The sequence below is a fragment of the Camarhynchus parvulus genome, chromosome 8 (genome assembly GCF_901933205.1).
Source record: "Camarhynchus parvulus chromosome 8, STF_HiC, whole genome shotgun sequence".
Classification (NCBI taxonomy): domain Eukaryota; kingdom Metazoa; phylum Chordata; class Aves; order Passeriformes; family Thraupidae; genus Camarhynchus; species Camarhynchus parvulus.
In genome coordinates this window covers 9,324,124-9,351,492 of record NC_044578.1, presented here as the reverse complement: position 1 = coordinate 9,351,492, position 27,369 = coordinate 9,324,124, and the positions used below count along the sequence as shown (strand labels likewise).

Sequence of the window (27,369 nt, the reverse complement as noted above, 5' to 3'; positions counted from 1 at the left end):
CCACTGATTATTTAAACATCTCAGTACAAAAAATCATGTATCTACACTATAATATAATTTGAATTAGCAGTTCCAAGAGAGCACAGGAGACAGCTCAACCTCAAAATGGAAAGTTATTAATTTGACAATAAGCAAAGGCCAACATATAATGATTTATGCAGAAGGGAACAGTCTCAGAGGCCTATTTTAGGCAAGTTTAAGCCAAGTAATCCACTGTTGGTCTGCATAAACAGAAAATTACTTCCCTTTGCATTTTGCTGTTTAAGCATAAAGATGTTTCGTCCTATCCCATTCTTAACCACTCAGGAATATGAGGGCACATGTGCAATGCATACTTCCCCTCCCCAAACTCCTCTTTCCAATACTTGGATAGAAGCAAGTTTCAGTAGTATCCAGTATTCACACATTCCACAAGTGTTACCTACACAATTGCACAATTTTCAGACTCCTGCTGTTAATAGCAATGATTGCCACCCTTGGTTTCTCTGGAAAGCAACAGAATGTGCCATAAACAACTGAAAGCTCATTTTTACCACTATACAAGCTGAACTTAAAAGTGACAAAATGTAAATTAATGCTACTAGTAAACATCTCCCACGAGAAAGTTCAGTAAAGCTGAAATTTTAAACACTTTAGAGCCATCCCTGCACAGTTCAAGTGTTCATTCTTTATGCATTACTAATTCTCAGTTTTAGCATTTAGATTTTGGTCTCAGCAAGCAAAACCAAGTTGTCTATCATTTCCATAATGTTCAGAAATTTCCATTTTGCAAGTAAGAGGTAGACATGTATGGTCTCATTAAATGTGATGGGAATCTTGCAGACAACAACTCAAAGGAAAAGGACCTTTTATATCCTGAAACACTTCTGAATTTAAACACAAAATTATGCAAGACATGTAGTGCTAGTTCACCTAAGCTGCTTTTGAAGAAATGAATGATCCTCACTGTTCTCTTGTCTAACAGCTGACTGGTAAATTACAAGCAGCCAAAGCAAAGTAATATAGGTAAGGTCCTTTGCATAATCTGAGCTGTGGAAATCTGTTTTTGTAACCCAAGAAGCAGCAAGACTTGAATTAGAATTTCTACTGCCTGCTCTCACCTCAAACGCTCAAACAATACTCCCTGAATACAGGAATTTTGAGAGACACTGAAAATCCAATTCCTCTTGTTTAATGTAGAATCACAGGGCATGATCAAGCCCTCAGGAGAAAGGGAAGCTTCTTTTAGATGTAGCACATACCCAAAGCATTGCTTGTTCTGAGTTTCACTTCATACAGCAATCAACATATGAATAATTTTGTAAAGAAAGTGACAAATTAAACTTCCTGAGATGAAGAAACCCAGACTTCTACAGAGCATAAATCTATTTCTTAGTTCATTCTGAAAGGCTCCAGAGCTATCAGGCATGGTGTTAATAGCTTTATTCACAAGCAAAAATGGAAAGTACATAATTCCAATATATTACTTTCTCTAGAAGACAACATTCCAAAGTACTATCTTCTCTATCAATTGCACAAAGTTAACCTGCTATGGCAATATTTTCATTCAACAAAAACTGAGATTAAGTAATTTAAAATAATAATGTTTTCATCTGTTTTGGTCAAGGGAAGTCTCAATAGAAACATATTCATTACCTTTGTGAACCTATGCTTAAGGCAGCAAAGACACATTGAATCAAGTCACCAAGAGTAAGAGTTTAAAAATTCTCACATGCTTAAGATTTCTACTAAGAATCAAAAATCAAAAAACAAAGCTCCATATCATGATCTCATGGAAAAAAAAGCTGGACAAAGAAACATTTATAAACCCCACATATTTAGAAACTATTACTCAGGAAAAGAGAAACCAAATACACTGATAAAGACAGAATTAATGAGCTTACAAGCAACATACTGAAGCCATTTAAACTTTGCGTGAATGAATCTCAGTTTTCAGGCTCTGGAAAATAGATTGATAGAACAGATCTCTAGCAATCCAAATTTCTGGAAAGCTTCTGCTTAGCTGTTTTATCTTGCAATAATAAGCCACTTGGTTAAGCCAAGAACTGCTACAAGACATTGTTGGAAAGGATTTCCACTAAAAGCTGCTACTGGGAAATACAATTACCAAGCAAGATTTAACATGGTTTCAGTTTCTGAGATTGCCCCAGATGAGATTCCAAGCTGTGTGGATAGGAAGCTGACATGCTGGTCCAGCACAGCTGAGATTATTCCTGTTGGCCAGACACACTGTCTCCTGAGCCAAAATTTGCTTGTAGGTGAACTTCAGCAGAATGTCTTGTCAGCCAAAGGTTACACTTCCTATAAGCATTTCTAGCTGGAAAGAGCTCCAGTAGGCCAATCATCCACAAAACAGGAGATCATTTGCAGATTTTAGGAAGTTTACTTTCAAGACAGTGTATCTGGCCTTATCAGCAAGCTGAAACACTTCCAAAATCTGGTTGGAAAAGTTTTCCTAGAAGCTGCAAATAGAAAGGACGATACTTCAGTCCACCCAACTAAACACAGTGCAGCACATTTCCACTACCAAATGCTTTCTAACAAATGTCAGCAATCTATACACATGTTGGAAATCTCATTTTATAAACAATCAATCTGGAAAACCTGTCCTCCTAAAGAAAACCAAGAGAAGTCTGGATATTTCTTAGTCCTTCACAGTGGTTACACAAACCACTTGCAATTCGGTCAGATAGCAAGGGAGAAAATCCTGGACAAAAAAGGGGAGACGAAACACTGTAGCTTCAGTCTGAAATCTTTGCCCTAATTTATCAAGCAAAACTAATATCCAGATCATATAGCCTCTGTGGATATCCAGACACTGAACACATGCTTCCAGTTAAAAGAACTTCACTGGGACACATTCCTGCTCTGTGGATAAACCTGGGGCAGCTACAGTTCAACAAAAGAAATTGATGCCCTCAAAAATTTACTGCTTGTATGAGAAAATTCAGCACTTTGATAACATTAAACAAAACAAACCAAGCACACCAATGGAAAAGCCTCTAGTACAGGCTCAGTAACAGAGACAAAAGGTCAGAAAAGACACATGCTTTATTCATTGCACTGATTTGGAGAAGGAAGAGGGCAAATAAAAATATTAAGTCTGCATTAAGGCCCTCCTTAATGGTGTAGGAACCATGGTGCTAGATTAAAAATGTATTTTAAGTTTTCTACACTTGCATCTTGATTCTAGAAGAGGTAAGGCATTTAATCTATAATTTCTGTAACATACTATACACAACACATACAGCCTCTCTTCTGCTGCCTTGTACATTGTTTTTCTAAAATACTCCTTTTTGATAACCACGTTACACAAAGAGAAGAAAAAGCAGTTTTCTTTCCTGTTAAAGCACTGTTCAGTACAGGACAAAGGATGTTAAAAGACAAAATCCATCCTTCTGGCTATTGTAACAAAGTCCATCACAAGCAATTTTACCAAAAGGAAGGTTTGAAAGGATAAAACTAAACACAAAAAGAAATCCCTGGTATTGTGTTCCCAGAGTGATAGATTTGTCTCAAAGGGGATGAAATAAAATTCTTCTTGAAGGGAGTGCATGGAATATGCACACAGTGTGCTTATTTGTGTGCTGCACACACAAGAAGGTGGATTTAATCAATGAGTCAATCTGCCTGCATGCTCACAGCCAAACACGCAGCAATACCTCCAAGTGCTCTCACGAGAATGCTTAAGACATGAGCTAAGACTTTCTGTGTACAGAATGTTTTAAATTAAGTCCCCAAGGTACAGAGCAAATAAAGAAATACTTTTTCATGCAAACAATAGTGATATTAAAGACTGAAATTCTACCTCAAAATTGAAGATACGCCAATTTAAGAGACAGCACAAGAGATGGAGAATCATTGGTAGCACACCACTTCATTTGTATGAGAAAAACACATCTGTAAGATATTACCAAAAAAAAAAAAAAGCTATCAAGTCTCTCAGGCTGTAGACTGAAGGCTCCCAAGCTCAGGACACAAGGATGGAGATTTCTTGACTCCTTTCCAGACCAATTTTCTTACTTTGATTTGGGTGAAAACTCATGACTACAGCAGCACATCAGCATTCAGGAAAGTAACAAAACGGTAGAGCACATCTGCAAGCATACAGCAGACCTTTCATAACCATGGTACTTGATCTAACCCAACCCTTGAACAGCACTGCCCTTTAAGCAGGACACAAACTAATAAAGAAGTGGAAAAATGCTCCAAACCCCTGTTTTCCCTAACCCCAGCAATTACAGTCTCGCCATGTATCAGCTAACTTGTATTACAGTGGCTATAGTAAACATCACACAGTACAAACCCCAACCTCAGCTCACTTTTCCACACCTCCTCTCACCATCTGTCTGAGGGAAGATGTGATAAAACCAGCACATCCCACAGCCAAGGCAGGAAGAAATGTAGATAAGAGGAAGAAAAGCCATTTTAATTCTCCATGTTTAACTTGTATGCAGGAGTGAGATGGAGACAGGAGATGAGGTTGATGGCTGAAACAAAGAAAGCACTCCTTGAACACCATTTGTCTGCTTCTGCCCTGTCCACTCCTAAAATGTCCCCAATCTGGGGAAAAATCAGCAAACCAAAAAGATAAGCAGGTCTCATACATAGTTTGTTATAAACACCAGACAGTGACTGAACAAAAAGCTACTACATTGTAGTTAACACCTACTCTGCGCCTCTAGAATCACATCTGCTAGCTGAAATAGAAAACAAGAGGAAGGCAGACAAAAAAAAAAACCTCCCAAATCCCCAATTTTTTACCATCATGCCTGTGTAGCTGCATCAGTCTTCTATTCTAAAATATCCTTAACAGACTGAAAAAGAAGTTCTATTTTTTGCCAAAATAAATCCTCTAATAGAGGGCAGCCTCTCATTTTCTTCATGGAAAATACATTAGAAGCTTACATAGACACATATATTTGACCACTGGAATCTTTATGATCCTACCATGGGGACGGTAGACTTACTGGGGACTTGGTAAGTGAAAACTAAAGTCTTCACTTACATCTCTCTTCTAATCAAGATGGATCTATATGGCTGGCGAAGAGCAGAAGCTGACTGCAGAAATACTGAAATGACTGTGGAGATTTAAAGTTAGCCTTTTACTCCATGGCAAATAAAGCCTGTTGCTTTTAAAGCCTAAATACCCAGATCAGTACTTCATCAAGTAAAACTGAAACTCACCAAGAGAAGCTGAAACATCTTGACCCAATTCCAACTCCTCAAGATGTGCAAAAGCATCAGTAAGGTAAAAACATAGATGCACCTTTAGGTAATCTCTACTGAGCTCAGGAATCGAAGGAAGTCAGCAACTACTGACAAACTCACACTTCAGAAGAGTGACCAGAGTCTGGACTAGAACCTCAAAAAGCATCTGTAACTCTGAAAAGGAGTTTACATGGACAGCACAGAAGGAAAAGCAATTTCAAATAGTCAGCAATATTATTAGTCACATCAGTACAATAAACAGCAAAAATACCAAAATCTCCACGTTAACATCTTGAAGCTAGCTGTGGGCACATGGGAATTGACAGCTTGTAAAAAGCTCCTATATATTTTAGAGCACAGGCAAAGGGATGGGTTTTTTAATTACCCAAAGGATAATGATGATCCTGGGCTACCAAATGCACTCCAAGGAAGAAGAACCTCTTCTTTCCATAACACTTAAGTATATAAACTACAGAAGAGCTCTTGGACAAAAACACTGATTTAATAACAAATCTGAGGTATTACTCATCAGGATGTTCAAAAACACAACCACACTCCCAACTTAAGGAAGGTTTTAGTGTACTAAAATAAATGCCTCATTGCTGGATCTGACTTTCACTTTCTAAAACATTAACTTGCTATCCTACACGTTTAGATAGTTTGAGAGCAGATTGTGGAGGCTGTGAAGCCAGTATTTACCCAGTTCCATAATTTGACAAGCCATTTGATGGCAGAGCACCTTGCAGCCCTCACCTGGTTCAATTAACCACTGCACAATATGATCTCAACATTTCGGCCTAAGAACTCATTACTATCCATACTGGCTAGCAACAGGAAGGAAAGAAACTTGTTTACAGTGGAAGTTAACAGTAGGCAGCCCCAGAGCTCAGAGGAGATGAAGAAGCTCAGAGATGTATTATGTAAAAATCAGAGGACACCTTCAAGGCATGTGGAAGAGCTCCAGAGGCTAATCAATAGAGAAGTGAACTTGATGCTAGTGACAAAACACCTTACTCATGAACATAGAAGAACTTCAAAGGAAAGAAATTAGGTGAAGAAAATATTTAACAGCAAACTGAGATAGTTCATAGCCCCAGGAAAAGTTATATATTAGAACTTCTTTGAAGAGGATGCTCCCTTTAAATACTAATACAATCTTAAAATTTCCAAAAATAATCCCAGAAAATGTTTCAGTGGGAACAGGTTGCTGTAGAACATTTCCTAAAAACTCCTCAGCAATACAACTCAGCTGCTCTTATCTGACAGCACAATGTTGTCAAACAAGCAACACAACCTCTCACCACTTTAAGTGCAAATTAGCATTAATTATTTTTGTGTTTCTAAAGTGGGAAACAGCTGTTTCACAAGACTAGCAGAAGCACTAATGATTTACGCATCTATGAAATCTAAATAGAGAGGCTTGCATGTGTGTGTTTATATAAAAGTATATACAGACAGACAGGCAGGTAAAATTTAAGAGGGGCAAAATCTTCTCCCAGACATAAAGAAATTGAAAACACTGCAGTAAAATTTAGACAAAAACTTAAATGGCACATAATTAACATATAAAACCATCAAGTTATCTCCTACACAGAAAAGTAGTAGTTTTTACTATGTATTATAATTCAGTAAAAAACCAACTAAAACTGTTTTCTCATTTGGATTTCCTGTAGGAATAACTCTGCTCCCTGTAGCAAGGGGACTTACCTAACAGATAAGAAAAAGACAGTATTTTACCAGAGCCTGCTTTTTTTGAAGAAGCCTCAAATCAAGCTATTCATAAATCAAATGCAGTTTATTCTTCTAAACAACCTGTGCAAAGATAGACCATTTCTATTTAAGTAATTTATTTCTGATGTATTCACTCATACCTGCTTACTTGAGCACAAAACATTTCTCTGCCAATCCTGTGTAATAACTGGAAGAACAAATGAAATTCCTTCTCTGCTTCATACATAAATCAATACATTATTGTTCTTCCTTCAGGACCATCTGTGTAACACTGCTGATTTCAAATTATTCATAGGCTCCAAAGCCAGAGGGGACCCGTACATCACAAATATGATCTCTTTTACTTCACAAGACACCTAAATTTCAGGAGTCACTCAGGACTGAGCACAATATTTTTTATTCTCAGCAACACCTCTGTAATCCCATTCAAGGGAAGTCAGGGTTATATTTGGGTACAACTGAATGCTTTTGGCCTGTCAATATATCCCTTTTCTACTTTCCCTCATCCCAACCCAAATTAAATTATTGATTTTGAACAGAGCTGTAGAGCTAGATTTTTTTTTTAATAAGATTTACCAACTACACAAAGTTGATAAAGAAACTGATGAAGTGTACTGAGTTGATGATTCTGACAACGCCAATTTTACTTTGGAAAGTTACTCTTTCCACAAACCTTATTAAAAAAGCAGCTTTATCAGTCCCAGGGTCATATGCTGCTTATCAAAGGATTTAGAAAAAAAGGAAATGAAGGAAAAAAATGTAGGGAATCAATAAAAGACACAATTAATGATCCTGAAATCTAAATAACCTGATAGATAACATAATTTAAATTAAAAAAATAAGAACAACAACACACAAACAGAAGGAGGAGTTGCTGGGAATGCACCTCACCTTGGAGCAGAGAAAATGGACTAGGAACTGGGATAGATCACTACAACACTTGAATAAATATATTATGATAAAACCAGCACAGTTTACAAAGAGTAAGAATTCTTTAAATTCACAGGTTTTTGAGGTTTTAAGAAAAAGAATAATAGAAAATAGACATGGAAAAATTGAATGCTCCTTACAGATATTTCAATTGCTTCTGACATGTGTCCTCATAAATACTGAAGGAAACACACAGGATAATATTGATACAAATCAGCTGATGAAGACTGAGATAGGATTTCAAGGATCAGAAAAATCGGTTATAAAGGATTTTAGGAATCAGTATTATGTCTGTACTATGTAACAGAATGGTGAAGAAAAGGAAATTAAGTAACAGAGTTCACTGTGTCTCCAAAAATTTCAGAAAGAACTGAGATCAGAAATGGATCCCAGGTGTGCAACAGCAGCTTAGGAGAACTGGTCATTTGGTGCACTGTCATCACATCTTCAAATTTCATAACGTTATGGCTTCAGCCAATTATGTTAATTGCTTGTCACATCACCATAGAAGAGAAACCAAGACTAAAATGGCTTAAGGAATAACAAGATACACCTTGGAACATTTTGGATTTGCATGCAGTAATCTAATGCAAAGCAAGAACTACCCTTTTCCTTCCAGGAGCATATAAATTAGATTAGTTCACCTCTAGCTTCTTTTCTTCAGTCCTTTTTATCCCAGCTTGCAATACTGCAATAAGAAAATCCCAAAAACTAAGAAGCAGACCTAAGACTAGGGAACAGCTATGGCATTCTGCATTGTTTAATTTTAAGATTAGTAACAGTAAGTTAGTTGAATAGAGTTAAATTTGCAATAGCTTAAATTCACAAAAAGAAGCCAAATTTCACTCTTCATATCACTTTATTGATTCATCAGAAATTTAAAACATGAGCACCTGTTTTGCTCTGACATAAGTTACTCATTACTGGCAAACTCCAGATACCAAAATTATGTCCATGTTTGGGTTTTTTTCTCTTAAGTCTTCTTCTTCCTCCCATTCATCTATTAAATTAGCCATTGATCCTAACACATTCAGAACAGATAAATCTACAACAAAAAATAACTAAACAAAAATTGGAAAGAGGAGAGCCCTACTAAGGACAACCTATCTCTAGATGTTTCAGAAAAAAGCCAGTGTACCTTAAGATGTTCGGATGTGACAGTCTATTCATAAGTTGAACCTCTTTCAGCATGTTTGCTCTGTTGCTGTTCAGTGTGTTCATCTTCAAAGCCATTACCTGGTCTGAAGTTCTGTGCCTTACCTATTGGATAGAAGCAAAAAATGGTAAGGATATGAAATGAAAGACTGAAGAACCAGTATTGTTGTAGTGCAATGTAGAGATTCTTCATGACAAAAGTGATCCATACACCAATTTCTGCAGCCTTTATCACAGAGACGACTTTCTAAAAGCATACTATGCAAATGTGAAATGGCATTTGCTCTTCTCTTGCAACTCATGATGAAAGAAAGCTTGAGAAGTTGAAAAATCCCCAACTATCAGCTCCTCAGAACAAGTGAAGGAAGGCATCTGCTTGTACACAAAGTTTCCCACTCCAAGACCTATGAAACTTATTTTCATATCCTCTTTTTCCCCCTGCAGATGTTGCTGTCATTGTTCACAGAATGTGTTATACAAGGACCTGTTGCTTACAGCTACAGGCAGATTTTGGAGATACTCAGTGTTTACTTCTGAAAACAGACTATGATCCAGGGGACTGAAAGCATTCCTGCCAACCCCTGCTGCAAAGCAGAGAGGCTCCTGCACAGGAGATCACCTCACCCAGGGTGGCAGTAGTGGCTGTACAGCATCAGCAGGAAAGAGAGGATTTCTCTGGCAACTGCACAGCACCAGCACCTTGTTCAGCGTGACTCTCCCCAGGCAGAAATGCAGGGCTGTGGCCATTTCTAACTTGCTACTCAAATTAGCTCATCTGTCAAGTGTTATGTAGATGTGTGCTACTATTAGAAAGGAGCTGTCACAACAGTGAAAGTAGTGAAAGGCTTACCAAGCCTTTGAATTTCCTTGCAGTTGGGCATTCCCACACGCATACTGGTAGTATTCATGGAAATTATGTTCCCATTTTCTTCCTACAACAGTACCTACAGCTCATAAATAGAAAACATGTATTTCTCAAAACACTGAATTAACCCTCATGGCAAATTCATTCATGTTATGGAGATTAGCTTAGGAAGGTCTGTGTTCCAGGAATTCAAGACTCATCAGCTTTCTAATTTAAAACTGAAATCAACATTATGACTTAGGTACATACAAACTACCTACATTTTAAACAACAGCAGCCTGTCTGCTTTTATTCTAGAAGACTGTTCATCTTTTCCAGTACGAGGCTCCTTTAGCTGTGATATGTTAATTACAGAAAGAAAACCTGAATCCATGATAAGCAGATGCAAGAAGAAAATGGGGTATGGTTTTGAAGGTAAGGCTCTCTCCCTGGCAGCTCTGAGGCAGCAAGTGATACCTATTTTCAAGTTTTATTTGCACACCACTATGTGCAAAAAGAAGGGACATGTTTCAGCTAAACATCTCATCTAGACACAAAGCCCATGAATTCAGCACAGGGATGTACAGGGAGGAAAGGGTGTCATGTTTCAGGTGTGTGTCTGGTTTAACACTTCTAAGTTGCCTCTTGCTGTCCTAGTTTCAGGTATAGGGTAGCACTGGAAACATCCCAGGTGAGTGTGGTAAACAACATTGAGGCACTGAGTAGAAAAAAAGCCCTCAGATGCTCTTCCTCCTGCTTCCCCCCTGCTTATGTACATGAGCTCCTCAAATGCCTCACCTACAGTCACCCAGTAATCCCAGAGCAAGAAGGATCAGGGAAAGGGGGTGGAGAAGGATACAGAAACCAGCGCTGAGTAGAAACCAACAGCAAGTTCACAAGCATGGCACTGCTCCTTTCTGTGGTAATATTGGTTTTAAAATAAAACTGGTCAAACTACAGCTTTAATGCATTACAACAAGATAACCTAGAATCATTCTCAACACAACCTGTCTTGCCTGTTTGGCATGCTTATTGGTTTTAAGCAGGATGATTGCATGTTAAGTTGATGAGGTTTATTGTTACTTGCTAGGTTTCTTGTGTCAGTTGTGTACTTTCATTAATTTTTAATTTTACCCAGCCAATTTGAATGAACAAACTAAGTTGGACAGGTCAATGTCTACACAGAGACTTTTAAAACATATTTTAGTTATACCTTAGTTTTACTAGAAGTAATACCTTGGGTTGGGGGGAAAAGTTTATAATGTTTTCATAGACTTAGAAAACTTCAACAATGTAAATTTAAATAAAGAAAAAAGGACTACCCTTTGAACCTATACACAGCAGCAGCTAATCAACACACTTCCTCTGAGACAAAGGTTAGGAATCTTGGCTGTTGTGGTGGAGTAATTTGGGGTTTTCAGGGAAAGAATTTGAACTAACTTAATTCCTACAGTCTGAGATGCTCTCAACAGAATTTCCTCAGAAATGAGCTTTCCACCAACACAGAAGCTTCAAGGTCTGCCAAAAGGGAATGAATACAGGTAGAAGGTGATCAGGAACTCAGATGGAATGTGGTCTTAAACAGTATTTGCCTTCTCATTAACTCTGCCAGCTACCTCTTAATTTCTTGCCCATTTCTATAATTCATTCAGTTTCATGCCAAAATTTCCTGCTCTTTTGCCTCAACTCTGAAGTAAAAGTAGAATTTATCACAGGACCTTTTTCCTTGTTCAGACTGCTTTTCTTAAGCTAAGGAAACCTCAGAAAAGAAGGTGGGTAACTTTTTGGGTCAGTGCATCCTGCATGCTTCTTAGATATTTAGGTCTGATACGCAACAAGAAGTGGTCAACAAGTGCTTCTCAAAGGTCTGACTGTCCACAGCACTAACTGCACATCCAGAGAAAATGGAATTACTTTTGCAAAGATAAAGCTTTCCATCCTCTCTTTTAGGCTATCCTGCAGTCTTTCCCGTCTTGACAGACTGAACAAGGTTTGGTGGCAAGGTCAGTAGGCTTTTCTTTTGTTTTATAAAATCACTTTTCCCATGCTTGGAAATTTCTCGACTTTCTTACACATAGAGCAGCAGAGTCTGTCCAATTATCTGGTCTCTAAATAGTACCCAACATTGCACTATGTTTTGTTTCACTTAAAGGACACAGTAAGGTAACACCAGCAATTTTATTTGAAGTTCTGTATATTCGTCAGATGTCGGAGGATGTATTTCTACAAGATCTGACAGAACAGCAAAATTCCTAACCAAACCAAGGGAGAGGGGGTAAAAAGGGGACTCTTCCTCTTGTTAGTCATCCTTTAAGCAAGGAGGAAGAAGCAGAACTGGAGGTGAGAGGGCATCTGTCTCAAGAGGACAATACTCAATATTATGAATAAAATCAATTATCAGTTTATAAATTATGGAGCACAGTGCTAATCACCTGGAATACACCTAAGACGACCCATGTTCTCTCCTCTGAAGCACAACTGGCAAATAGCATTTCTATGGCAAGAACAAATTGACAACAAGGAACTGACAGGTTCTGTCTTTAAGGTCTCAGTCAAACTGAATTATCAACATGGAAGGAGCTGTCAGCTCTGCCCTCCATGCCTACTTACCCATCAGTCATACCCTAGACAAAATTTGTGTCTCTCCTGGCATGCCTTGCCAAAGCCCTGCAAACTATTTTGTTTTAATCCTTCTCCTTTCAGGCCACCTCTGTGCTATAAAAGCATGGAAGTCATGCTTCAACCACCTGACTCCAGAAGGAAAATTAGTAAATATTTTGGCAATACTGCTGATCCAATTTAACATTTGTTTACAAGGCAGTTTGCCTCAGGCATATGCCTGTATACTCAACATAAACAGGGATTCACTCATGCAATTCAAACCTCTCACTGATGCAACTTGCAGGCTGCTGTGAAGCTTTCAAAGCTGTTGACATTATTATTAATTATGGCTCCTTGCATATCAGACCAAATAACCTTTCAGCAATGTCTGGATCATGGCTCTCTGCTTAGAAACATTCTGACAATCCTACAGCTGCTTTGCTCACGCTTCCAGCTTCTCAGTCTGCTTACCTATGTGTGTGACTCCATCTCCAAGGTCACAGTAACCAGATATTGCCTCCCTGTTTTATTGCTGACTGTTAAACTGTCCCTTTGCACTCTGATTCTCCTAGGATCAAAGCACTTTGGACATAGACCTGGCTATGGTTACCTGTGTGGTTCTGCTCACATTAGACCATGTTCTGATCCTTACCCCGTTCTTCAGAAGAAAGTGGGAAATAGAGGAAGTCATGGATACAGGTAAAGAAATAGTGATGCATTTAAAGGAAATCTCATAACAGTGATTCAGCAGGGCTCACATTCCAGGGAAGTATCACTATATAAAGTCCATGACGATTATCGTGCAAAAATTGGTGGGTTCAATGTTCAGCTTGCTACTTAGCTGTAAAGTTCTTCATTGTTAAAAAAATTAAATATAATTTAGATTATTATTTATCTATTACATCATATATGTCTGTCAGAGTTCTCTGAAAATCCAAACATTTATATTACTTCCACTTTCTGCTGGACTAAAGGGGAGGTATTTTTAAGCAATAGCTGAAATCTAGCCTGATTTCATCTTTCACAAGGCCCTTTTGATCTGTATTCACTGTACCTTTCCAGGTGGCCCTGGAATAAACATCTGAAGAACATTTCCTAATACTGATATTGTAAATCTGCCAACACAGCTTTCAGCTGTGCTCCTAGTTTTTCACTGCATTTTCATTATTTTCCAAATCATAATTATATAGCTGGAAGTATTTTGTCACAGTTCTCTTCCAAAACTTAACATTTAACTGTTTTCCAGTTTTTCCTTACCTTCCCCTCCTTCTGGCATCCAGCCTCACTGCTTAAATACATTTACAGATCTTTACTTATACAGCCTACTCCATAAAATCATATTGCTGCTCTAGCACACACACCAATTTTTTGTTCATTCTTTCACACACTTTGGTCTTCATCTGGCCATTTCACCTTCACCTTTGCTACCATGTATCCAAAGTACCATTTTTAAAGCAGTCCCCTCTGGTCCAAATATTTCACCCTCCTTGCATTTGCTTCTCTGTCTTCATTTGATTTACAAATATTTTCTCTTTGATGACAAGAGATGAAGACATTCCCTTAGCTACCATTCTAGGCCATTTGCACTAAATGTTTTACAAAGTTTAATTTTGACTGAGTTAACAATAAAGCTTATGAGGCACGTGAGATGAAGCAGTAATCAGAGAGAAAAGGCTTCATCATAAGAGTGCCTACCAAATGACAGGAAAAAAGTCTTTCACAAGGAAGCACACCAGCAATTTGGCTCTGATACAAAACTTCTCTCAAAACACAGACTACTTCCTTGCTGTGACAGCAGAAGAAATATTTTTTAAAAACACAGGGTCAGCTGTATTTTATCCAAGTCCCACAGTCAAGCCACCAAGTCATCACACTTACAGGGATGTATATTCACACCTCAAGGACGAATGTGCAAGAAGAATGCCTTAACTCTATGGTTGATTGGAAAAGCTCCCTTCAGCAAAGATAAACCTGCTCTTCAGCTCAGATCATAGTGCTTATAAGACTGTAATCTGAAATGTTTTTATTAACATTAAAATGTACCCACTGTCAGATACACACACTCATAGCAATGACACCTGTATCAAATCAAAAATTTCATATCACTAGGAAAATGACAATGACAATTGGAAGCTAAAAGAAATAGCCCAGTTCAGATAAAAGTAAGCTGCTATGTTGATGCCAGAGAGTCAGATGGGTTGTGGCTGTTTTCAGAGCAGTAATACAGAATGTCACTATACTACAACTTCTTGCAGCAAGAAGAGAGACACGCCAAATGTAACAAAACTTTGCCAAACAAAACTAGTCAGCATGTGCTACAAGAGCTTTAGCACAGGTTCAGAAGATCTACAGAAACTAGGCACAAAACAAACCCCAAAACCTTTCAAAAGGCTGCCAGTAATTGATTCTACTAATTTCTAATGCTAAAAAGAGTTGAGAGAAATACACAGAAAAACCTGGAGTCTTTACCATTTTCCCTTTAGTACAAAAGCTCAGTATTAGTCAAACAAAGGTCCTAATTTGATAACTTTAGTAACTTCCAGCACCACCAATTCAGCAAAGAAATATATTAACTTCCTAGAGAATATTCCACACCTACGGTCAAATTATCCAATTATTTTTCCAAACTAAAGTGAATTTCTAATCAGTAATACAGCAGTACCATTGATACTTTGTAAATCCACTTGTGTGCCAAAAAACCCTAAATTTTTCTTTTGTATTTTGTTTTTCTTCATTGCCCACTGTAATCTAGAACCAGAGCCCAAAAGAGAGAACCCTTTTATTTTAAACAAACCATTTATTGATAGGAATCTGTGCACATATCTCTGCCTCTGCCATTAACTTGATCTCAATCAAGCCATAAAGGCAAAAAGAGACTACAGTCTTATTTTGAGAGAAAGCACAAATTCATCAGAGGACTATTGTTCCACAGTTTGAGATTAGAAATAAACAGGCACAGTCCAGGGTGGAGAAGTTGACTGATTTTGTAGCCAGTTCAGCAGAATGTAACCATATAAACTTTCCTCTGCAATCCAGGACATGGAACACGGACACTGGGTGAGCACTGCTTTACCACAGCCTCAGTAAACAGCTCAGCCATGTACTTTATACCTGAGTAATATTATAGTCAGGAAAGAAAAAGAAATAATGAGTTTGAAGTCCATAACTGAGAGCTTATTCCCAATTTTCAATGTTAGCTATCTTCAGCTCACTGAGCAGCCCTGAGCATGCTACTCCCTTTCTTTTGTTACCTAACTGGTCTATAAAATTGAGGTGATACTATCTACCTGCCAGAAAACTGGAAGATTGACATCTGCAAATGACTGCTGTAACATCCAAGGACAATATATAATCAGATACCATATCTGTGTTCCTATTTTCCCATTTAATTTTTAATACTTATGGTTAAATATTTCCCATGTTACTATGGGTTTATCCTGTATAAAAGATAATGATACTTACATAATCTGCAGATGCTTTTGAAGAAATCGATACTTTGGACTGAGTTTTCCTGATACAGAAATTGGAGCTTCTAACTTTTACAGTATATGAACAATCTGGCAGTGAGTACACAGTCACCTCACTACACCAATAATGTCATCATTGGTATTCAAACACATTTGTGGGGTTTCTTTTCAAAACTTTATGGGAGCCTTGAAAGTTCTGTTTGGGGCAGAAATAATTTCCTTAGATTTCCTTTCTAAATCTTTCAAATAAGCATTACCACGCATAAGTAAGGAAGTCCATCTCACCTTTCAGAAGGGAGCCCACCGACATACAACTATTGCTATCATAATCACAGCACTTAGAATTTGATCACAACCACAAATAAAAAGAGAGCAGAGAGCAGGAAGAGGCCACATTTTGCTTACTTGAAGATACTTCAGCTTTTATAAACTGATACAGTTAATAACTTTCAGGTTACAGTCAAAAGAAAAAAAATCTAAGTAATTTCTTGTTATTTAAGCCTTCATGAAACTGCTCTTCTTGAGAGTTAGGTTCTTAGACAAGCAGCTAATTAAATATGCCATGCAATTTCTTATGTCTCCTCATGGCCTGTGAAGGCTAGGAAGCACAGGAATTGGATTTGCAGGACTTAACTGCAGGCAGCTGATGTGAACGGTACAAAGCAGCAGCAGTGAGTCAGTGTGAGACACATTGTCAGCTCCGGATTAGTTAACAAAGCAACGCTGTCTCGGTATCGATCACTCCAGCCGATGTTTCAGAGCTCTGTCCTCTCCTCAACCCCTAATGCCACCAGACCATCAAACACAGGGCCCCCACCTTGCAGAGCTGCTACCAGTGCAAAGGGCCCTGCAGCCACCCCAGAGCACCCCAGGCAGTGCCAGCCTCAGTGAGGGACAGCAGCTGTGGCAACTCCCCGACACAGGAAGCACATGGATGGGAGAAGTTGTTCCTACACTTTGGATAGGGCCTCAGCATCTATTGGGAAGAAGTTCCAATGATTCACTTCCAATGGCTGCTAAGGAGCTATGGAGAAGCATTCCCTATGGATCTGACTGTAAGCATCTCTATTTTGTTAGTGCCACCAATAGTAATTTGCAGTTTTCATTTTTACATTTCATATTAGGCAGTAACACGTGCATTTGTATGCATTAACATCACAGTCACTCCCCAGGCACAGGTAATGAAATCCACCACTGAAATATATTTAACTGTCCCCTGGTGCCAATCCCAGTAAATAAGAGTCCAGAGAGGTGCCTCAGAGGTATCTCACAAAGCTTTTAAGTGATGCACTCTTGTTCTCTAGGCGCAGTCATGTTAACACTGGACATATGCCAGCACAGTTATTTGAAGAACAGTAAATCAGCACCTGTCTCTCAGTATCAGCTATGAATGAGCTTACACAAATGTGCATGTTTGCCAGCTGGCAAAACACAGAAAATCCCAGAGCTGCCAACCCAGCACATCTCCATCCAGAAGAGAAAACTAAACAGATCTCATTTAACCGTGCTTGAGAAATTATTATGGAAAACAAGACAAAAAAGCACACAAACATTTCAGTGCCAAGGGAATCTTGCCACCTGTTTTGCCCTGGGAAAACTGCACAATGATACCCAGATTGGCACTTTTCCGACAGGAGGAAATCAAAGGCCCAAAGGACTCTGAACTACAGCAGTCACTGTGCTAAACACAAATCCAAATGGGGGTTATCTCCAATTGCAGGGTACTTGTTACAGTATCAGTGTCTTTCTTACTGTTGACAGAATTTGTGAGCACTCTTTCTATTTGTGAGGACAACAAAGACTTACCTCGGACATGCCATGTATCAGCTCTTCAGCAAGGCTGAGGAGAGGCCGGGTTTTCAAGCAGGTAAAAAATCCCTTTCAAAATGGACAATTTTACATTAAACGATGTTCCTTTTTTTTCTGACAGAATTCTTTAACATCAAGTTTGTTTCAGTGATTTTTATTCTGCCTTTTTAGTCTTCAAACAAATTGTTCATTTCAGGGTAGTTCTATCATATTTTCTAAACATTTCTTTCTTCAACAGAAAAGCTGTCTGACACAATCAGAGAAAGTGAAACATAGTGTAAGAACTGTTTCACCCTGTTTTAATTTGTGTTACTCAATAGAGTTCTAGACTTGACTGTAGTGATGCCAAGCAGGACTGTAGGAAGAAGCATTATGGAAGTATAGTTTTGGAAATTTTCTTAAAATATTTCAACAACACCACTAAAGACAAGGCTTTCATTAAATCTGCAGCCCGGTTCTCCTTCAATCCCAGTGTTTCCTCAGCTGATGTTTTAAGATGATTATAACATGCATATCTTAAGACTTCTACCCAGAAAATAAATTAATAAAAACCAGAACTTGTTTCAGATAGCAAGTATGAGTTAGCTCTCCATTCTACCTTGTATTTCAAAGCATTTTTAATTCTGCTAAAAGTAAAGGTGCTCCACACTTAAACATATGCAAATGTCATTAAAATTCAGAATTGCTAAGTGGGGAGGAAGTGAGTATTTTGCCCCGATGGTACAATCCATAAAGACTAACAACACAGATGAGGTTTTCAATTCCTATATTCATGATCTGTTGGAGCACAGCCTATTTATTAGTACTTCTCCCTGTAGCCTATGCCCCGTAAAAGCATTTGCTAATTAAGTGACAAGGACTAGGATGACAGCAGCTTGGCACCTCAATGGCAAAAGAAAAACAAACCTTAGCAAGAGGAAGACAACTGTCTGGGTAAGTGGTTACCATAAAAACCATCTTAGCAGTTGGAGGAAGGGCTCCAAAGGATTGATACTTCACACATCAGTGTGAGAAAAATCAAACTCACAAGAGTTCTGCATTTATCCCTCAGTTCCACAATGGTGCTGCTTCCTACTCCTGACAAGAACCAGAATAGAAAGAAACAGATCAGAATCACCTCTCTAATAAAACCCCCAGAGTTTGAAGTGAAGTTTCAGGATTATTCTAGCCTCCTTGGCTAGATTACATAATACTGCGACTGTATTCCCAAACAATTAGTAGCTTGTTTCAGCACCATAACTTCACAGAAGAGACCTTTAGCCTCCAATACCTTACTTCCGTCACCTTGAGCAAGGTGAGTTTCCTTCACTAGTCAAAAGGAAAAGATTTTCAGCTTAAAATTCAATCCTATAAAAACCTAGGCCAAAAGGTATAGATGGACAAAAAGAGTTGCTGTCTGTTTTTCTAACTGGCATCATATCACACGGGAAGGGCAGGGACAAGAACAATGGCTCTACACCTGAGTGAGGGAAGATAGGCCTTGGTCAAATGGGGGTCACTTTTCAGTCACAGAGCGTATTCCCCATGCCTAAAAGATCAAATATTATATCTGCAAAGCCAAAACGTAGGATAATCCACTTACTCATTCCCTACTCCTTTTCCACCCTAAAAAGATGGCTTCTGCCACTATTTGTCATAAGCAGACCTTGAAGTATCTCATTTCACTTGATGTGGCTACAGCAGTCTCAAGAGGAAAAAAAACCACACGTCAGTTAAAAAAAAATCCTATTGTCTAGACGATGACTTTCCAAATTTGGTGGTATTGTACTGCTGAAAGCTAAAACTTCCTCAACACTTTACCAAACTTAATCAAGAACATTCTAAACAAATAATAAAGATGGCCACAAATATCACTAATAAAGTAACAAGAAAGAGAAAAATTTTGGTTGGTAAGGTACATCCTACAGACGCTTTTTTAAAATAAGTCCAATTCTTATTACAGCTTTTAGCCTTTGGGCTTTATCAGACCTTTGTCATTGCACTGAATAGCACCTTCAAATAACTATTTCCTTATTGTAAGTCTGTTTATACACTGTAATGAAAACTTTTATACAGCAAACACCTTAAGACTAAAGTCATCCACTGAATCACTTCTCTAGTTATTGAAGCAGGTTTTATTGTTTCTTTGTCCTCATGTGTTAACACCAAGTTAACAACTTGTGTTCTCCAACTTTTCTAAAGTCAAATATCCAACGTTGAAAAAGTACTTAAAACCCAAAACTTGAAAGTTAATACTTAATAGAATAATTAAAATGAAGTATCTTTTAAGCCTATCAAATAGTATCACAAATATCATGGATACTGTGTGATCTCATCTCTAATGTTTTACAAAGTTTTTGAAAAACACTTCAGTGCTCAGACACATTCAGGCCTCCGATCAGGCTGCTAATTCCAGAGGCAAATAAGATTCTTTCCCAGTACAAACCTTCCACCAAATGTTCAAAACAACACATGAAAAAGTGAGAGAATTTTGAAACTGAAGCCATAAGGACAAAGAAAAGGCATGAGAAAGAGTTGAGATCTCCAGTGAAATTTTACATTATCAATGCTGCTCTCTGAGTACTTTTAACCTGAATACCAGAAAATCTACATGTTACACAGAAAGATGCTTTTGTTGGGTTTCATATTTCTAAATTGACAGTGTTACTATTTTGTTCCTTAAGACAAAGTGACAATCAATCACTGTAGATAGAGAAGGTATGAGGAATGCATTTATCAATGATGGAAAGCAATTCTTCCAGATGCTTTCTCAATTCCTCAATAAATTTGTACCATCCCTTTTCCAGGAGCTTCTCCCCTTCCAGCTCAAGCAGGTGAAGGGCCATCCTGCAAAGACCAGCAATAATGCACAGACTCACATTTAGATTTAAAACACTTTGACAGCTCAAATATTGCAGTGCCTGTTTATCTGATAAAATACAAGTTAATAAAGATTCCAGTCCAGGAAAACGTTGTCTGCAAACTCTGACACTTTCCAACACCTTCTGCACTGGGATTTTGCTGAGTGTGGGCTGAAAACCAAGCAGCATGTCCCTTGCCTTTTTTCCTGTACTTTTTCCATGTCCTATTTGTAGTAATATTCTCCTTTTAATATGAACTGGCATACCCTTCTTCCCTGCATGCTCATTTTTATAACTACTCAAATATCTGCTTCCCTCCTTCCACACACTCACAGACATGTTACTCTTCTGACTAAATGCCACAGGAAAATGGAAACCTCAGTCAGTAATGAGTTGCTAGTAGAGTCAATAAGCAAATAGGAAGGACCAGCTGTAGAAACAACTCAAACTGGGAGGTTCTATCTATAAAAGGATCATTTAAAAATAATAAATTATAACCTGGATACACCAAAGGAGGCTGTAGAATCTTTTATGATGGAAGTTTAAAGGACAAGCCAAAAGCAGCTGCCAAGAACAGAGCAGAAATGCTTATGCCTGGCTTAGCTAAGGATACTGTAGTAATTCTCATAATATCCTTGCCTAGATTTACATTAATTTTCAATTTCGGTAATAAGATTGATTAAGCAAAATGTATCCATGTTTTGCAATAGCAACATACATAGACTTCTGTAAGGCATCTGACTCTGTGCCACAACTGACTACAACATGTTACAGACTGGCCAGGGCCAGGTGAAGATAGCCTGGTTTGTCATATCTATGTGTAGGACAGGGGAGTCTCCTCAAGAATCAAGCGAGGTCTCCTCTACCTCAGCGTTCTACCTTGCCTTCCTCCTGATGGAAGCTGCCACTCAGAACGATCTGAAACTTTTACATTTGGACCATTACCCTGTTCACGTTATTTCACCAACAAGTGAAGGCCACGTCACATCTTAAATCTATCTGAGCAAAATTCAACATACCCAAATGCAAATCTTCATTGCAAACAAGGATTGAAGGCTACAGAACAGGAGGTCCACACCCATTAAACATAAGGTACTTGTGTGCCATGAGAGCAACAAGTGATGTCCATTATAAGAGTGTGACACAAAGCTGAAGGATGGTTTTTACATGCTATTGTTGAGAAAACTAGGGCATGGTATTGTCTTTGAGATCTCCAATTCAGAACTGAATTTAAAAACAGCAAGGGAGGTATACCTGTGCTGTATGTGGAGTCAATATATCCCCCAGACAAAGTTCCAGTTACTGGTAAAATTCAAAGACCTTAGGAAATGTGGCAGTGCGTGTAGATGATCCAGTAGCTCTTCCAAGCCTTAACTGTTTGAGAAGTTCACAATGCCTTTATTTTTAGACATAGAGTCCAACTATAAGACATTATAGGCAAAGTATAACATCATACAGATATTCATGCCCAGCAAGACAGATAGTTTTTTTTTTTTTGGTCAAGAGACCTCTCACAACTTTTGGGTCTGAAATCTCATGAGTTAATCCCAACTTACTCTACTGTTCTGTTCCTACTCTGCACTGTTATTCTAGTTAAGCCCTGTCAAACCTAGGTCAGAGGCAACAGAAGAAAGTGACATTAAACATTTCTGCACTTGACTCCTCAAGGCCTGCAAAATCACAGACAAACACAGAGAAATGTTAATCTGAATGGTAACGAAGTCATAAAGTACAAAAAAAACCTTTCCATTGAGTCACTTTGGAAAATCCAGATCAGTAATATCTCTTAAACCTCCCACAGCCTAGAACAAGATGTTCCAGAGATCAAGCCCACCACCATGACAATGTGCCCATGACACACAATATCATAAATTATACACTATCTAGTATCATTTATTATTTGTCTGTTTACAGGTGACAGAACTACCAGTTTTATCCTAAGAGCATTACAAATACTTGGGAAAAAGAATGATATATGTGTTCTTCACAGTACCTGTAGCACAACTGCAGCCTAGTTTCTTCTTTCACATTAGACAGTTGGATGCTGCTTATCTCTAAACACCCTGAAGACATTAAATAAATACTGGAAACAGGATCCCAGCCTCAGGTACAAGGTACGTATTTGGACAGGCACACCTTTCCTGATCAGGCAGCGCTTTCGAAAGTCAGAGAACATTAATTTGACCACACAAATAAAGACTAACAACTAATAAATGAATTGGGGACCATCACTCTAGAGTATTCAAATAGGAGGCCTCACAGTATAAGCACATACAGGACAAACACCTTGAGGATACCGATCCTTTTGCCACGACCCATCTTGTTAAGACATCCAAAAGTATGATGCCCTCTCTTTGTATTTATACCTGACCTTGTACAAATCTATATTGGATCAATGACTCCTGTTTTACGTGTACACAAATAATAAACTGCAAAAAGTCAATTTTTAACACTGAAATGTCACAAGTATTTCCAGTCTCTCTCAAAATTTCAGCTACAGAATGCAGAGACAAAAAGAACATCTGAAGGAAATTCACAGCAACTTGGATACTTAGTACTGAAACTGAAGGTAAATGTGAATAGAAGATCACCCTAGATTTTAGTCTGACTGCTGTTCCAAACACACATTTTATAATTAATAGTAACTATTTCCAAATATAATATTTCAATTCGGTATAATGCTTGGATTCCCCCACAATTCCTTACAGCTCCATCAGCTGGTTTTCCCAACAGTTTAAGGGTTTGGGATCATGGCTGTTCATTTATACAAACAGTCTCTGCCCAGCTTGATCTTAAAAGCAAACCTCAGGGTGCTGCATTTGCCATTGAAACTAAGAACAGGCACTAGTCAGTCAGCTGCTTCAAACTAGATTGCTGATATTTTGACAAAGTTCAGTTTTTCTAAACTAGTTTCCATAACATCTGCTATTCAGTTAAACATGAATTCAAAGTGTTAGTAGTGATGGCTAACAAAATCAAAACACTAGTTTAATACTCTGAATAAACCACAGATTTTAATATGTTTGTGAATAAAGGTGCACTAGAAATGTTAAAAGATCATTTATAGCATATATGACCATTAACACACACATCTGAGCTTTAACATACTCTTATTCACAAGTTAAGAGAAGGTAACTTTTATCCACCACAACAGACTATATTTTAAAAGAAGTTTCCACAGAAAAGGATAGAGGGGAAGAAATCACTGAAAAAAATTTGTCAACTACATAGCAAAACAAAAATCTCAAACCCTTAAAATAGTCCAAGCATTCTTTGCTAAATGGCTTGAGTGAGCCCAATGTATGATACAAAACAATAGACAAGTACATGACTGAAAAAGCTCTGGAGATGTGGTGGGTTTTGAGACACCTTTGATCATTTAAAGGGACGGCTTCATTGCTCTTGTAAAATTACTTACACAGTAAGTTTAGAACTATCCTGGATTTTTCTCAACTTCAATCATTTAGCTGTGAGCCTGCAGATCAGACTGAAACTTAACTATGTCAAGCCACGAGGCTCTCTTTACTGGAAGCACATCAAGGTTCTCACATGAAATCTGATCATCAGCACAGCAGGATTAATGACAGAGGTGGTCAGGCTGATAAAGCAGCAGAACAGAAACCTGTTTAAATGAGTTTGGAACTGCATTTCTGATAAAGTTGTAATGCATCCTCACCCCTTCGTGCCAGAACTGCAGAGCTCTGGTCGAAACTGATGCAAAAGAAAAGAGTTTATCACTCAGTCTCTGCCTGCAGGGGGACTGTGGTTGTTTCTGTGAAAACAGACACCAGATACTCAGACTACCACCATCACTCCCACAATAATGCCACCAACTCGATCCAACTCCTTGGGATGTCTACTTTAGCACACTGAAAAGGAGAATAGCAGGGGAAGGCTTTTAAAGAATTAGTGGACTTGTTTATGTACATAAAAATAAACTGGTTATCAGGGATTTCTCTCAATCAACAAATTCTCAAATTAATCAATTACTATGAATGCTGGAAATTCATCTTTACTACTAGCTACCTTTTCCCCTCCACCTGAATTCTGAAATTCTCACAAGTAAACCAAGGTCTGTTATTTCCTAGTTATTTAGACACAACGCAAGCCTATTGGTACCTTTATATATGGCACAGCAGCTTCACCATAGAAACTGTAATGATGAATTCCAGTAACATACAGAACTTTAAAGCATTTAACATTAGAAAATGTCTCCACACAAAACCAGTTGCTACAAAATGCATTATAAAAAGTTTTCTAAACAGGGAAATAAGACAAAAACCAACCAAACAAAAAACACCAAACAAACCCTTGTTTCCAACTGTTACAAAAGCTGGCTTTATAAAGAAATGTCCTGCACCCAGTCTCCTACACATCCTGAATAAAGTTCTTCATGTCTAGCATTTGAAAGAATTAAAAACTTGTGTTAGTGAAAACTGAAATTTCATATAATCTAGCTAAACAGAAAAAAATTCCATGGAGTGACTCCCCTTTACACAAGAGGAATTATATACATGGAGATCTCAATGCCTTTGGGTATTAAAGCAATATCAAAATAATTTCCATTTTCTAATGCAGGTATCTCTTTACAGCAATAAAAGTGGATAAAGAGCGTTTTGGTTTAACTTCAATAAAAAAACAGATTAATTGTCATGGAATGGACATAATATACTGTACGATTGTTTCCATTTCAGTCAAATGCCAGAAAACTATGTGAAGGGTAACTCCATGCAAAGTCAGGAACTATAACAAGGAAATAGACTATTTTTTCAATGCCTGAAAGACAACTCCACGTCCTGTTCCTCTATAATAAACCTTACCAGAACAGTCAGAGCAGCGGAAACACTACCAGCACTATAAAACTGCGTTTGACAAATTGCTTTAAAAAGGTCTTTTCCATGTCCCACATTCATAGCAGCAAGCCACTGATAACATCAGATTTTCTCATTAATATTATTTACTTCAAACCAATCTCTGATTATTGGACTTAGAACTGTGGCATAAGCAGCAAAAGAAACAGAGAAGAGCAGTTAATTGTATTGCAATTTCAGTGCAATGAAATCTGTTCCAAAAAATGGTTCCAAATTCGGCAATCATGTATGGAACTCCTTAACACATGCGTCTAAGTGTTGTGAGGCAAAAACTACCAAAGGAATGTGTACTATCCTTCAAAACCAATAAACCAGCTAAATTAAAGACATTTACACTTACATATGGGAGAATCAACAGCCATCAGTGTTTAACACTACATGAATTCAAAAAGACATGGCAGAGGTCAAAAAATAAAGCAATTATTTTTAGCTTTTTCTTTCTCCCAAAAAGCTCTGCAACTCCTCAAATAAATTATAAGTGACAAAAAAAGAGCTGGAAGAGTGATTGAAGAAATATTTGTAGCCTGAAAGTTCTTCATCACTCACCCATTTTGAGTGAAGCACATACAAGGACTAACATTTGACTTCAGCGGAAAGTACTTTGCTTGACAGCCTTGTACATTCTTATCATCAAACATGAAGCAACCAACACTGAGAGGAAAAAAAACTAAATACACACCTTGAACACCTCAGAGAAGAAACCAGAGCCAATTTTCTCACATGTGAAATCATCAAGACGAGTAAGTCTGGAAAAGGCACTTATCAGGGCTCTGTATGAAGAGGTACAAACTCTTCCCAGCTGGGATGCAGTCCCTTCTCCAGTGCCGCTATCAAAGTCTTCAGCGCGCTCCAAGCGTGGTGGAAATCCTGCTATTGAATTCCGCTTACTTCGGTCCATTTTGAAAACAAGATTTTATTTCACTATGGGAGGACTTCTCACATCTTAGGTAATGTGCTGTCTTCTCTACTCTTGTTGGATCCTAAAATAAAAAAAAAAAAAAATGAGATTACCATTGTTGTGAAGGTATCTATTAAGAGAGTAAGAAAAGAATGAAGATATATCCAAGCAGAGGCACAAAAACCAAAGAAATAAAATAAACTACCACACAACATCAACACTAAAGAGAGAAACCTAATGAACTTTTCCTTTAAGTCCATGGAAATACCCTATGCTCTGACTATTCTGAGACAAATAGGCTTGGAACTCAAAATTTAACGGGTAACAAACAACTTTCATTCCCTTCCTCCAAGCCTTTCTTTTTTTACTTAAATTCTGGTTGCTACAGCAAGCAAGGGAACCAGAGGAAACCCAGAAAATGTAACACTTTATTCTACTTCAGTTGGCGACCAATCTACTGCTACAGCAAGAAACTATTTAACTTTCAGGAGTGAACAAGGGATCTCCAACTATAAAAAATTTTTTTAAAATATTTTCAATCAGCATAAGGAAAGTTATTCACTTGAAGCATCAAAAACTTGTTTTTAAAGCTTCCATTTATGAGTGTTCCAAGATCAATTCCTTACCTGGTAGGAACACAAAGTTATACCCACTGAACACCTAGCCCCCAAATGTATAAAAACACCAACAACCCTGCTATACAGTATTCTCACAACCACCTGCCAGACAAATTTTCCTCAAAAAATATTTTTTAAAGCTATATTAATTTCAGTTGAACTAAAAGCATAGGAAACAAGCTACATTTGCCAAGTAGGAGAAAAAGGCAAAAAAAGGAGGGGGACTAATAATTTTTTCTCTTTTTAAGAGGATGATGAAGTAATCAGGATGACTCTGGAGCCTATCAAATTCAGCTTGGACTGGCAAACTTGACAGCTATTTTAATACTGGTATTTTAAAATTTTAATGATAAAATACAGGTATTTTATTTTTTTTTCTTTAAATCTTAGACTTA

The 27,369-nt window shown here is 37.8% G+C and overlaps 1 protein-coding gene across 3 annotated transcripts in view; it reads right to left on the bottom strand.

The window, feature by feature from the left end:
* TESK2 (testis associated actin remodelling kinase 2) overlaps positions 1–27,369 on the bottom strand; it is a 76,848-nt gene that overhangs the window by 42,714 nt on the left and 6,765 nt on the right. For 2 of the 3 annotated variants that reach the window (XM_030953061.1, XM_030953062.1), the window contains exons 2-3: positions 26,139–26,439; positions 9,011–9,132 (exon numbers count right to left, since the gene is read on the bottom strand). In XM_030953061.1, coding sequence (XP_030808921.1) covers positions 9,011–9,132; positions 26,139–26,357 — 341 coding nt within the window. In that variant the 5' untranslated portion in view covers positions 26,358–26,439. Of the gene's footprint in view, positions 1–9,010; positions 9,133–26,138; positions 26,440–27,369 lie in introns of those variants that run through there. The other variant, XM_030953063.1, reaches the window with a different exon arrangement.